This window comes from Sinocyclocheilus rhinocerous, unplaced genomic scaffold (assembly GCF_001515625.1).
Source record: "Sinocyclocheilus rhinocerous isolate Xijiao unplaced genomic scaffold, SAMN03320098_v1.1 scaffold1000, whole genome shotgun sequence".
Classification (NCBI taxonomy): Eukaryota; Metazoa; Chordata; class Actinopteri; order Cypriniformes; family Cyprinidae; genus Sinocyclocheilus; species Sinocyclocheilus rhinocerous.
In genome coordinates, this window is record NW_015666181.1 from 114,239 (window position 1) to 128,819 (window position 14,581).

At 39.3% G+C, this 14,581-nt stretch overlaps 1 protein-coding gene across 1 annotated transcript in view; it reads right to left on the minus strand.

Moving 5' to 3' along the window:
• Nucleotides 1–5,708, minus strand: part of LOC107732045 (RING1 and YY1-binding protein B-like) — a 31,271-nt gene extending 25,563 nt beyond the window's left edge. The window contains exons 1-2 of the mRNA XM_016543280.1: nucleotides 5,380–5,708; nucleotides 4,614–4,739 (exon numbers count right to left, since the gene is read on the minus strand). Coding sequence (XP_016398766.1) covers nucleotides 4,614–4,739; nucleotides 5,380–5,405 — 152 coding nt within the window. The 5' untranslated portion in view covers nucleotides 5,406–5,708. The remainder of the gene's footprint in view (nucleotides 1–4,613; nucleotides 4,740–5,379) is intronic.
• Between the last annotated feature and the right edge of the window lie 8,873 nt (nucleotides 5,709–14,581).

Genomic DNA, 14,581 nt, shown 5'->3' on the forward strand with positions numbered 1-14,581 from the left:
GCATCACCCTGGTGCCATTTTGGAGAATATCCGCTGGACGTAAAACAACGTATGGTGTTCTGTGTCAGCTGCGCCACGCGGATACGCTGTTTCTGTTCAGATCAAATCACAACAACGTAGGAAACAGATCCAGCGTGACGCAGCTGACACAGAACAGCATACGTTGTTTTACGTTCAGCAGATATTCTCCAAAATGGCACCAGGGTGATGCGGAGATGACGAATTGTTGAATAAAGTCGTTTTTTTTTTTTTCTTTTGTGCACAAAAAGTATTCTCGTAGCTTCGTATAATTGCGGATGAACCCCTGATGTCACATGGATTAGCCTATTTTACCGATCTCCTTGCTACGTTTCTGGACTTGGGAATATTTCAGTTGCGTTGCTGTCTATGCAGGGCCAGACAGCTCTCAGATTCCATCAAAAATATCTTAATTTGTGTTCCAAAGATGAACGAAGGTCTTACGGGGTTGAAATGACATGAGGGTGAGTAATTAAATGACAGAATTTTCATTTTTGGGTGAACTAAGCCTTTAAAGGAGGAAAAACTTTGGCCAGGACCTGGTAGGGAGCTTCAGGGGAAGTAAAAGTACACTCGCGCTGAAGATCAAGGTAACACAAAGGCCAAATGGCACTTCCCCCTGATCCGACACATCAATCAACTTAAGAATCCCCTAATGGATTCTTCCCTCTAACCTGTGGGTGACTGATATGCATCTTGGAACACAGAAACCACGGAATCTGATACTGAAACAAGGTGTCCCATTCTTCACTCCTGTTCTCAGGATTCCAATGTAATATTAAAACACAATGCTTTAAGACCTGCAAGCAATGCTGCGTGAGGAAATTTGATTTTGATGGGCTCAGAGGAAAGGAGATCGTTTTAAGCTTTCCTTTAGCCTTGAGAGTGTTTTTTGGTTCAGATTAGTCAAAAATGAACATTAAAACCACCTCAAAGGCAACTCGAATCCAAAAAGTGCTACCTCACAATATACAGACCGCATTTCTTCTTACATATCATGCAACAAGCCCACAGTGATGCAGTACAAATTTCTGCCAGGTTGACAGTAGCATGACCCTAGATAACCTCTACTGCCATGGAAACAAAAAGTGAATGAGTCTATAAAGTGTGCAGCTGCTGTGTGTAAAAAAAACCAGTGAGAGACATGCCCTCCGGCAAACATGTCATCCAACTCATACAATCCTGCAAGTTGCAGATACACGAGCATGAAAGCCACACATATAATTCATTCAACACTTAATTAGCACACTGTCGAGCGTCAAATTGCCCAGTCAAAGTGAACATCCAAACCTTCACGAGGTCTGTTAGTGAGTCAATTGGGCAAAAGAGACTCTTATGCTTAATTAACATTTTTCCCTAAAAGTTGCCTTTAATTATCATTTCAAAAGTCCATGGCAGCCAAGTTCACGCTGCATGAAAATAATCGATCAGCCCGAATTCAATGTGCTCAGGAATCACATTAAGCTCCACAACCATCCTGGTGCTTTAAACAGACCTTCTTTTACATGACAAAAAACATGCACTGCTAATCTACAAGCATCCTTGCACAGGGGGTTGCTGCATTCTTTGAACTCCAAAGACCAACAAAGATAAAATAATTGGTGAGTGGAATGCGTTATCACACCACAAAGACCCATTCATTGAGGGGAAACAGAGATAAAAGGTGCTGAGATGGGAGCATAAACCGCTGCACACTTGTAAGAGAGCGCATCGTTTCTCTGCGAGCGCCCCCACGCTTTCTCCCGTGCACCACTGGAATACATCAAATGTGGACAAGATGGCTAATTAGTCCTCATTACAAAGGGAGCCATGCTTCTTACATCAGCAAACAATCGCATCCATCAGAGCTTGACAGCGCAGATCAAACAAAGACAGATCGGCTCTCATCAGCAATATCGTGTGATTTCTATTTAGTTGACTGATAGGAGCTGGACTGCTGCCAGCAAGAGTGAGACGAGGGGTTTCCGACATGCATGGTATCATTTCTTGTCATTACCACAAACGTAACGCGCCTGCTTTCTGCAAAAAGATCCATGAGCTGTGCTCCGTTTCGAAGGGAATAAACACACTAATCGTTATTGACAAATACGCCGTTTTGGAGTGTCTGAATTCTCCCAACACCTCTTCTTTCCCCCAAATGTAAGAAAAGCACTGGATGTAAAAGAGCAGATGAATTACTGTGTGCAGTCACATATTACTCATCAGTCCACACCACATCAGTCAGCTAATGAGAAGTGTTGGCGGGTTCACACATAAAAAACACAGCGCAGCCCAGACAGACGTAGAACATACGTAACTGAGGATACACAGCTACACTCGCTTACAGGAATACCCCAGCACCGCACATGTGCACTTATTTAACATTTTTAAAATACTATCAACATATTTCCCCATGCAATATTATGAAAAACACAGTACACTCATTTAAAAAAAATTGGATTTTCACACCAATGCCATTTAAGAATCAATTTTGGTTCCCCAAAAAGCTTTCCGTGAACAGATGTGACGAATGTAAAGAATATTTAAAAAATCTAAAGAACCTTTCTTGCAATGGAAGCCTTCCATGTATGTTAAAGCTTTTCCATGGAACCATAGTTCCCAATAGGGCTGTCGCGATAACCGCAATATCGCAATACCGCGCTATTGACGAGCAAACCGCAGAGGAATGCAAGAATCATACGAAACAGCGATTTTTGCGTGTTTTCTTTTTTCGTATGGTTATGCCCTTCTCGTTTTACACTTCATGCATGTGGACTGAATATTAAACAAGTTAGTAATGATAACAATGTGTACCATGCTGATTTGTACAGAGGCTCCGTAGATGTGCACTCCTAAACAGATAGTAAATGAGACAGAGATCGACTGAGCGCGTGTGATTACTTGCGTCTGTCCTCCAGGCCGAGTCATATATATTTGTGAAAATAGGTTGTCATGTTCCAAGGAAAGCAAAATTTGAAAGCGAGTCTTAGCATCGACACATAGCTGGTCAGCTGAGCCTTCTAAAGTGGCGCTCAAAGTTAAAATTATTTCAACAGCGCGTTTCATTACATCTCTTTGAATGAATGAATCAGCGTTTTTGAATGTGTAGTTGAATGACAGTCCCTTTCCACCACCTTGTGGCGCAACACTGTAACTGCACTGACTGACAGCCCGTCTAGAACGCGCACAAGTGGAAATATCAATAGAAAGTCTCTTGTCCAGTCAGATGTTCTGTTATGTGGACCGTTATTTTGTCATTCTCTTCTGTTTACTTCACTTCCTGTTTCAACGCTATTTGGTTTCGGTTTCATTGTCTTCTGAATATGACCTCGTTAGTTATATCGTAACACATACACACACAAATGTTATATATATATATATATATATGTATGGCGATAATACCGCATACCGCGCTATTGAGCCACTCAAAACTACCGCAAGGGAAATTCCCTCACCGCGACAGCCCTAGTTCCCAATGAAGAACCTTTATTTTTAAGAATGTACAACAGATACTGAAATGTAGGCCTACTACACAGATACTGAAGTGTCCAGCCAGTAGGCACATGAATATCTCATGAATGAACAGCTCAAAACCTATTCAATTTGGGGAAAAAATGGCAGAGAACTGTAAGCCAGGAAGTGTTAAAGTGCTGTAGGTATCATTAAAGTTGTTCCTCATGGTTACATCGTTTAACAACAGACATTTTTGTGGGATATCATAGGGAGCGAAGGATGCATCTATGCTGCTTTCAAAAACCAACCAGACATCCTGAACAAGGGGTCAAATAAGGGTGATCTCCAAAACGTACAGTCTTTCAGGACAAAGAATGAGAAACACTTGATTAAATGACCTTCGTGAGCACACCTAGACCTGTTAGTGACAGCTTCCAAACGAACAGCACAGACATGAGAACAATGCAATCATCCAATTAGACAAACCAGAAAGACAACATTAACGTCTGATTCATTGCTCTTAGCTAAACTGATATTACAAATGGGCAGCATGTTACTCTAATTCTTAAATCAAGCAGAAAATGTTTCACTTACAGACCTGTTACAACATAAGCGTCACATCCTGAAGAATTTCTGACACCTGATTGACCTTTAAACAGTTTTGACCGCTTTAAAATACCAGAAAACCCCAAGAAATGAATCTGAACAGCAAACGTCTCTATAATAGCTTGACAGCATATAAACACACCCAGACATTAAATGCCTTTGATCAAACCCAACAAATGCCAGCCATAGCGTTCAATGGGAAATCTGACTGGAGCCAAACACTGCAGCACTGCAATAGCAAACATGCATCTGCACGCACGCATGATCATGGAGCTGCAGTCAAAGCATTTGCAGGCAAATCCAATGCAATAAATTGTGTTCAAGCTAATGCAGGACAAAGAAAGTTTGACTGCCACTGCAATGACTGCACAGGCTGGCTGCCACACTCAATCTAGCACCAGTCATCAGACTGAATAAATGACATTTAACTTGCACGATAGGACTGGTGTTTCTATTAATCTTAAAGAGCAAATCAACAAGTAAAGCATTGAAATCAGCTGCATTAATGATGAGATCAGAACTGCAATACTGCAGAAGTCCAGTGTAAATGCACATACCTGGTAGACGTGCCCTTCCGTACATCACAGATGCTGCATTTGAAGGCTTCGGCACTGTTTCTGAAAGTGCACACGCTACAGTCCCAAAATCCGTCGTCCGCTGTCGGTTTGGCTTGTCTTTTCGGCCTTAAATAACAAAAAGAAGCCCAAATTATTAAGGTCAACTTCCATGTTGTCCACCGAACATACTACACCTTGACTTACACTGTCTCGAATGCGTTTAACATAACCGAAGTGGCACAGAAAAGTAACAGAAAATCCGAGCCATGACGTGCGAGGACGGTTTATTAGAACCGGAAAATACTGGAAATTCACGCTAACCAGCTAACTAGCCACTGTTATTCTCCACTGCTCCTAGTCACCGGGTTTAACAAAGATATAATACACTTAAAGGGTCTAGATTGGTGTCCGCTGGCACGGCAGCTAGCGTTAGCCAGCGAGCTAAAGATATCGCGTCGTTGAACGGCGTGAAATTGAATGTCAAAAACCGTCCATTTAACGGCGAACTTCGATTAAAAACCCCGTCCGAAGAGGCCAGGCGTATCCCGTAGGAAGAAAATCTCTTTGTCTGAGAGGCACTGAGTCGTGTTTAGAGTCCTCTGTGAAGAAGAGAAAGCCGCCATAGCTGCGCTTGATTCTGAGAGAAAGGAGAAACACTCCTCGAGAAAAGCATCCGAATGTCCACCGAGCGAAAAAAATAAAAATAAATCAGCCGCGCGGACACCAAAACCGCCTTGGAAACTACCGACTGTTGACGCTTTCTTACCTGGTTGGGCTCTTTTTGTCGCCCATGGTGGAAAAAGAGATTCTCAAAAGACCGAAAAGGGTTCAGTAATTAACAATAATTGTGTGTGAGCGTGTACGTGTGTGTATGGTGGATCCACACAGAGAGAAGCGCTTGCAGGCAGACTCGCCTTCCCCCGACTGACTGACTGACTCTAGGCAGGGCGAAAAGACTGCGGACCCCGTGACTGCGCCGCCCAATCACCGCTGTCGTCGGTTTAAAAGTCTCGCCAGAAATAATCGGCACGGATAGAGTAATAGCGCTACACTACTCTCCGATTGCCAAGCGTAATTAGACTGCGTGTCTGTCGAGGTGAGAGAAAGCAATAGTGAAAGACTGACTCGATGACTGAAGGACTTTATATCAACAGCAGCACTGGGGAATGTGCGTCTGATTGGGCAGGCTGTATGGGAAGAGAAGTCAAGTTCAACTTGGGACATCCCAGCACTGAAATTACGGAAATATAAGCGTTTACTTTGTCTTATGGCTCACCATCTCAAACCATGTTATCATTTGGCCATATTAAAGTAAGCCAAAAATGTAAATGCAGGGATTGAATGATCACATAACCACAGTTTAAGGTCTGTCTGATCTCAGTGTGCAACAAGTTTACCAGCAGCCGTTATTTTATTACTCATTTCAATACTATATTTATTTATTATTATTTTAATTTATAAGTGTTAACTGGTAGCCTATGAAGAACCAGTTATAATTATTTTATGTCTGATTTTTGATAAAATAACTAAATTATCATTAGACCATAATAATTAAAGGAACATTATTATGAAAAGTTGTTTTGGCTATATCTAAATGAACACACATTTATTTTCATCTTTGGCTCATTATTTATGTCACGATGTAGCATAAGTAACTCCATATTTTTTCTTTTGTAACCATGACATACTGAAGTAAAAATTAAACACATCCATGGATCAGTTGTTCACAATAAGAGTGATTAAGAAAAGCAATAGGGTGAATTTTCATTTAATGCAACTTTAACCTTAAATTGCTGCACTTGTGAATCAATGAGAGCAATGGTATTCTGTTATCACTGACATATTGACATTTTGTAAGTCATGGCTTTTTTATCTGCTTTAACAAGCATGACCAGAGGCTAAATTGTACCAAAATAAACTGTGGTCTTATGGAAGATACAAGAAGTTCTGAGTATAAACACAATTTACTTCACCTGTTTCTCTTGGTGTGAAACACACACCATCATCACCACACAGCCAAAGAGATCATGAAAGGAACACACACATAATGAGCAACAGACGATGATATGAGTGTTTTTATTGTTTGTCTTACGGACTTCATGATTTCAATTTCTCAAGTGTGTCCAGTCCTCATCTGCGGGTTCCATTTATTTTGGATTGCACAGTGAAAACAAACCCTCGAAGAGGCCCCTCATGGCAGACACAAGGGCCCCTGTGTGGGGGGATATGAAATGTGAATCATTAGCTGCTCTCTGGGGTTCCAGCCCCTCTGTGCCCCCTTTTCTCTCCATGTGCTGCTGGGTCTCTGTTGCAACCTCTTGACAGACTCGTAAGTTTATTACCGGCTGATGTTGATTGGAGGTTTGATCTGGAACTCTTTGCAGATGGTTCCTTACAAAATCCAGGACAGCTAAGAATACAAACATCTAAGGTTCGGAAAAGCCAAGAACTTCAAAGGCCAATGTAGTATGAACATGAAAATGATACAAGAATCACACAATTGTAAATACAAAATACAGTATGTGTTTTTAGTCACATCAGATGAAATATGAAATATTACACAGCACTGATTACCTGAGCTTACAAACCAAGTTCACACTCTGCCTGATTGTGAACACTGATTCATGATTGAATGCAACGAACTTGGAGAAAAGTTGTACGGAACTGTCAGATCCTTAATTTAGATGAGCAAGCCTGTGATGTCTTAAAATTAGAACAGTACATTTGACTGTCACCTTTGTGGTACCAGATTGAAGTCGCAGATTTTTAGCTCTTACATGCTATCTCAAGAATGATGAGATGTGATGTGGGAGTAGGTGAATTAGATGACTCAGATGAACGCAGTGATCAGAACTGAGAATCTAGCAAACAGATTAAATAGAAACTGAGAACATGGTTTCTTTCATGATCTTTCATGGTGTCTCACGTGTTTCCAGGGTACATAAAACACATTATGAATCAATTTAATCAGAGGGGGCCAATGTATCCTAAAAATAAAAGAGCATTATATGCCTTGCTCAAGGACAAAATCAGGGTGACCTCTAGATTTCTATCATTTTGTTTGTGTTTGGTTCATGTTTCCTGGTTAGTTTCGAAACAGTAATTTGACAATTACCTCCGATGTACAACTCTGACCTTTGGTGCCAATTTCATACCCGTCTCACTTAACACTCTGCAGCACTTTTCCTTTCTATTGGTATAAACTATAAGGAGACGTGATAAAGAAGCAAAGTGAGGCCTTTTAATTCAGTTTTTAATGTTGTTGAAGCCAGAAGAAAGAATCAGATGCATATCTGCAGCCCTGTGGATAGTTTTCATGCTACTGGGAATGAGTTTATGCAATTCGTTCTACTTGACCTTTAACCTTAAAGATAAAACACATCTGGATTCCACCCTAGGGGTGCTTCTTGTTGGCTAAACTCTTTGTATATGCATGTGCTTGTGTTGGACCTCAAACATGTTTTCACTGATCAGTAAACAGTGTTTGGTGATAGATTTGAGCTACTCACAATTCGTGTTCTCTCTTGAGACAGATGTGGTTGACCATTTATGCATATCTGGCACTGACACAAAATCTGGCTTGAGCTCTCAGCTGGCACGCTACCAAATGAAGGGCTCCATCGAAAGGCATACTTGAAATGCACATTCTTTTAGGATCCCACACTATCACCCATGACTTAGATTAGTGGCAAGAGATTAGAGAAGCAAACTGTTCCTTTTTCTTCTTCAGTTTTTATATGTTGTAGGGATTTTCACTCAGAAATTGCTAGCTTTTACATTTCTAAACATGAACATTTTTAAACATGAAATAGTATTTTCTTGTAAAACATAATTTTGTTATTTACCAAAAAATATTTTTACAGCAAACAGTGCTGGGTAGATTACTTAAAAATTGTAGTCCATTTCTGGATCCAAATTATGTGACAAAAATTATAGTTAGTAATGTAATCCATTATAACTACCTAAAATATTATAATCAGACTACTTTTTGATTACCTAATCCGTTTATCATATATACTGTATATATATATATATATATATATATATATATATACAGTATATATGATAAACGGATTAGGTAATCAAAAAGTAGTCTGATTATAATATTTTAGGTAGTTATAATGGATTACATTACTAACTATAATTTTTGTCACATAATTTGGATCCAGAAATGGACTACAATTTTTAAGTAATCTACCCAGCACTGTTCAGTAATATATACTGCAAGAAAAAAATTCATAGAAAAACGGATAGTTAACTAGTTAATTTTCTTTAACCATAAAACACAACACAATGCAATGCATAAATCAAAATACGAATAAAACATATTTTATGGACTGTTCTTACAGTGCACATATGTTTCAATATACACACTCAAAGTTGATAAAACAAGTGATTTTGAATATGAAATAACCACTGGTGGTAGGATCCTCAGTGATGTCAACTCAAAGAGCGAGGCATTTTTTGGTATGTGTGCTCTGGGAGAATGAGGGGGCAATGGAGGACATGATTTCCTTTTCCACACAAGGAATGTCTCCATAAGAGTTCCTATTTGGAAAGTGGTTCTCTCACTCTGGTAGAGAGCCAAGAGCTGCTTATGCTCTGATGAGCCCACAGTGATAAGGAGAAGCACAGCCAAATCTCCAGGAAGGTAGATTATCCCACCAAATGCTGGCAAACGCTCAGAGCGTGAGTGTTTTATTTGGTAGAGAAAGAAAGAAAGAGGCAGACTGCTAAAGTCAGGTGAAGAGACTGAAAAAATGACGACAAAGAGAGCCAGACTGAAGATTGGGGGGCGAAGTGGGAGAGAACGCGAGAGACAGACTCCTTTAGTCTCATTCTACAGCGTAGAGCTCTGCTGAATCCAGGGCAAGCTTCACAAAAGGTTGCAGAACAAAGGCCTGCAAGCTAAGTGTGTGTGCAGGGGAGTATGCATATGCACACAGGCAGCATGGTGGGGAGGCTCAATCCCATGGTTTGTTAACTCAGAGGCGCACTGTACCTTTAAACAAGAAAACGAGATGCTTTGCGTCAGCTTCCAGCTCTGCCGCTCTCACTTTCAGATGTTGTTTCTCTCTTTGAAAAGGAGAGCATTTGCTTATCTTTCAAATTGTCCCTCTTCACAGTTAAAGGCCTTCCTAAAAGGTTTATCAAAATCAAAGTCACTTGAAAACAATCAAGCATGACAGACCAAGAATTGTGGCACATTTTCTCTCAGAAAAAAACTAAAATCAAGCTCTTTGAGAATAGGCCACCTTTAGATGAAGGAATGAGAGGTTGAGGGACTTTGTAATGCTTTTATGTGGTACTTCTAACAAGAGCAGTTTATCCAGAGGACTATAAATCACCCGGTGTGGTCAAGGAGACCCAAGTCTCGCAGAGCTAGACATTAAACTGTCTGAATGACATTTGGGCCAACCACAGTTTGTTTTACATGCCATTTAAGGGTGGGTATATTTGAAATTGATGATACCACAATAACATACTACTGTGCAAAGAATTTCAGTCCACACACAAGTAATAAGAGAATTTTATTTCACAGGTAAACTCAGAAAACAGCATGAAATATAAAGTTATGTAAATAAGCAGTTTACCTCATAAAGTGCCTTAAATGAAATATTTTTGATTATTATACTGATAAAAATCTGTGCACCCCAACTCCCGGAAGTTGTGTAAAAGTCATCAAACTGGAAAAAAAAAACAATTAGAATTTGCTCCCTTTCATTTCATGATGTGGAATTTGAATTGAATTAGCCATTAATGAAATTTAATTTGGAATGACAGGAAAATGAATTGCAATTCAAAGAAATTCAAAACACTTATTAAATTCTGGGAAATTGTGTTTTAAATATTCATACTGTATGTATCTTGAAGGCTTTTTTTTTTCTTTCAAAACTTTCAAATGAGCCAAAATTCAAAGTTAGCCATGACAAACTTTGATTTTCTATTCAAAATTGTCAGTTTTATGAACTCAATTTTAATTCTGTATCCTTTCATTCAAATTCAAATTTGCTGTCTCAATTTAGATTCAGAAACTGTACTGGAATAAAGTGCTGCAGCCATGATGTCAAAACATGGAAGACTAATTTGCCATAGGTTCCCTCAAGATTTTCCTATGGGTTTTTATAATGTGGTTTTTCAATTTATGAGTAAAACAAGGTCTGTGGTTGGATGTTGTGCTCTACAGCGTAAATTACACACACCCATTCTGAAAACACAAATTCTTAAGCAATTATGTTTATTTTTTTTAAATGTATGTAATAAGTAACCGCATCAGGTGATTATGGTGTGCAGTTTATGCAGAACAACAACAAAATGTCCAAATATTGTCAAGTGTTTACCACAGACCTTATTTTACTCATGAATTGAAACCACCATTGTAAAAACCTATATGAAAATCTCAAGGGAACCCATTCAGAATTAGTCTTCAGGGTTTTGACATCACAGCTGCAGCACTCTATTTAAAAGATATTCTCATTTCAATTCTAAATGGTTCACAAAACCATGTTTTGTGTGCAGTTTGCATTAGATGGTCAGTGAAAGGACTGTAGGTGGTCCGTTTGCTTGCTGTCTAAGGCTAAGAAGGCTTCAACTTAGTATGGATGATGTTTAGACTGAATCAAGCTGTAGAATCTCACCAGGTAACAGTGGGTTCCAGTTCAATTTGACTGATTAGTGCATTGACGAGCGCAATGCAATCAGCTGGCCAATCAATCCCCCGTGTGCTTGATTCATTTAACCCAAGGACCTTTAGAGGACTCTTTCTCTATTTGCTCCCCTTTTCTTTCCTCCTTTCTTTCTGGTGACTCAGCTGGTTGCGAAGCACACAACCCTACGTGAACTGCACAAAAATGGACAATGCTGGAGTTCTGGGTATTTTTTTCTACATGACTATTACCTGTTCTCTTCTCAGATGAATGAAGTTATAAGAAAATATCCATCTGGCACTCATGGGATAGAGAAGCATGATGCTTTATGTGTTTATCACTTTCCTCCACACCCCTAAGCTCCATTATGATGTATCTGCAACAGTTTGAGAGTGCAAGAAACCTTCACATTAGACTCATATTATTAAGTGTGATAAGTGTGAGACTCAGAAAAGCAGAGGAGGGAGACAGAGAGAGGGGAGCAGAGAGGTGTGGGTAGGAAAATGCATTAAAGAGGCTGAGAAAGGCAGAGAATGGGGGACAATAAGTGGGATTGGATAACGGAGAGTGTTTCATCAGAACATGAGGCGAGAGACAGAATCAGGAAAGAAGGCAGGGTGGTTGTTGCTGAGGTGAGAAAAGACCAAGGCTTTTTTTTTTTGGCTTCAATAACAAGTAGGGTGATATTTTATCACAAGCAGAAACCTTTCATGATGGTATTAAAGCTATTGTGTTTGAAAGCCTGCTCAAGCAGGCAACCTCAGGCGAGTAGCTAATGTCAAAAGGAACATATAGGCTTTCCAAGAAAAGCACTTTCAAAGTCCAGATGAGAAAAGCACAATGACCTGAAATGGTCCTGCTTTAGTGAACATTCAAACTAAATATAAAATGTACACAGAAGATATATCTTTACTGTTTTCTGATTATAGTAGAACAAGTTCTCTGCTTCTTATGACAAAATCATTGCTTAAGTGTATATCGTGATGCAATCAAAGGAGTCCTTCAAAGAAGAAAATCTTAAAGGAGTCATATCATGAGGAATCAAAAGTTCTTTCTTTTTGAGATGAAAGAACTCGAGGTAATATAAAAACATACTGCAACTTTCAGAATTAGACATTTCCAGTAAAAGGGTTTACTGAAACTCAATCTAAACACCAGAAGAACAATATAAGAGTTATGCAATAATATATCATTGCTAGAACACAATGAGGAAATGTTGTCAAACCTTTGGCAGCTTGATTCTGGCTATGTGTGCCACTTTTTTTCTTGCAATTCTAAGAAAAAGAAAAAGGTGAAATAGAAACTCAGAACTGAAAGATATAAACTCTGTCTTTCTCGCAACTTTAATTTTTTTCCTTAAAATTCTGACCTTTTGTCTCTGAATTTTTTGTTTACATCTTGCAATTTTGTTTTTTGGAACAAAATAAACATTAAAAAGGTAAGGTGGAAACAAGCTTCCATATATATCAGTTTATAGCTTTAAGAAATTCTTTAAATATGCATCAAAGGTTTTTTTTAAAAGAAAATATTATTTCCCTGTAACTTTTATAGAAATTGCAACTAGAAATGCATTCGGAGAATGATAGTGTGAACCTTTCAAACCCTTTTGCACTATAGCAATACTTTCTGTGATTAATGATTATTATCACTCTAATTAGGATCCATCATGGTGTGGTGTTACATGAACAAGGGCATTACATGAATTCCTTGCATAAACATACATCATAAGACACATGCGAGAGTTATTCCCACTAAGGAAGGAAAGAGGTCAATTTGTCTATATAAATCGACAAAAAGAACCAGAGCTCAATTACACAGCCCAGAGCAGTACATGATCCCAGAGAAGGGTGGTATTATTTGTATTGCAAATTAGTGCAGTACTTCTATTAAGAGTACACATTTGTGAGTGACTACTTTGCCAGGCACTCACCCCTCAGGAGAGTTCATTTGGCTGTAATTGAAACACCACCTGCAGCTTTGAGTGAAATCATTAACAAAGGTCACATGTGTCTGCAGTAAGATTACCCACACATGATGTTAGCATTGACTTGCTAATCCACCTGGCCGAGCTTCGCCGGGGGTTGGAGTTTGCCCTTTCCCGTCAATAAGGGGATTCTTGGCACAGCGTGTGTGCATGCTTCATGCATTAAACAGTTCTGCTCTGGGTCTGCTATTGGACTCCAGCTTTAAACCTGTTATAGCTGTTCAGCATTTCCATCGAATGAATGATGCGCTCACTCATGCTGCAATGGAATGCAACAGCTTGCTAGAGAGTGCAACAACAACAAACACATCCACCTCTGGAATTACAGCCAACACTGTCAATTAAGACTGATGTTTGGCTGCTTTGATTTATTGCATGATATTATGCAATGAGAGAAATCAGATCAGAATGAATTGGAAAAATAGGTAAATAGCAAGTTAATGCAACAGTTGTGCTGTGCTATTTAAGTGAATTTAGAGATATAAGTAAAAACAGTAATATTGCAAAATGTTATTACAATTTAATAAAATGGGTTTCTATTTTAATATATTTTAAAATGTAATGTATTCCTGTGATGGCAAAGCTGAGTTTTCAGCAGCCATTACTCCAGTGTCACATCATCATTAAAGGGGTCATATGATGCCCATTTTCCACAAGTTGATATGATTCTTTAGGGTCTTAATGAAAAGTCTGTAACATAGTTTGGTTAAAATTTCTCAATGGTAGTGTAAAAACACCTTTTTTTTACCCTGTCAAAAACAGCTCTTTTCAGATCAAGCCGTTTTTGTAGCATTTCCCTTTAAATGTTAATGAGCTCTGCTGACCCCGCCCCTCTCTTCCGAGCTGCTCTCAGAGAGCCGCATCCATTGTGACACTTGCTAATTAGCACATTATTAGGAAAGGCGATTTAGAAAGATTCATTACAAAACATTATACTCACTTCTTCTGTAGATGAGGCTGGATCATGAATGATTCGTGCGAACATAGACACATTTAGGCAGAAACAAACGAAATCCACTGCGAGTTCAGCGGCTCAGCTGTCGGGAGTAAACGATGACTGCTATGTTCATTATTACATCCAACAACAGAACACCTCAATCGCTTAGGAAGGAGTCATTCTTGTCTACATCTGCTCCGGCGGTGAAACAATGGCGGACTGATGACAGCTCACTCAGGGCGGGTCTAAGGTAAGACACCAGTCCAGTCTGTGCTGAAACGCTACTGTCAATCAAACTATCGTGGGAGGGGCCTGACTGTGTGATGTCACACAGACAGGTATCTGAGATCGGCTCGATTTGAGAAAGGCATAAAATTTTAGTAGATTAAAAAAAAAACAC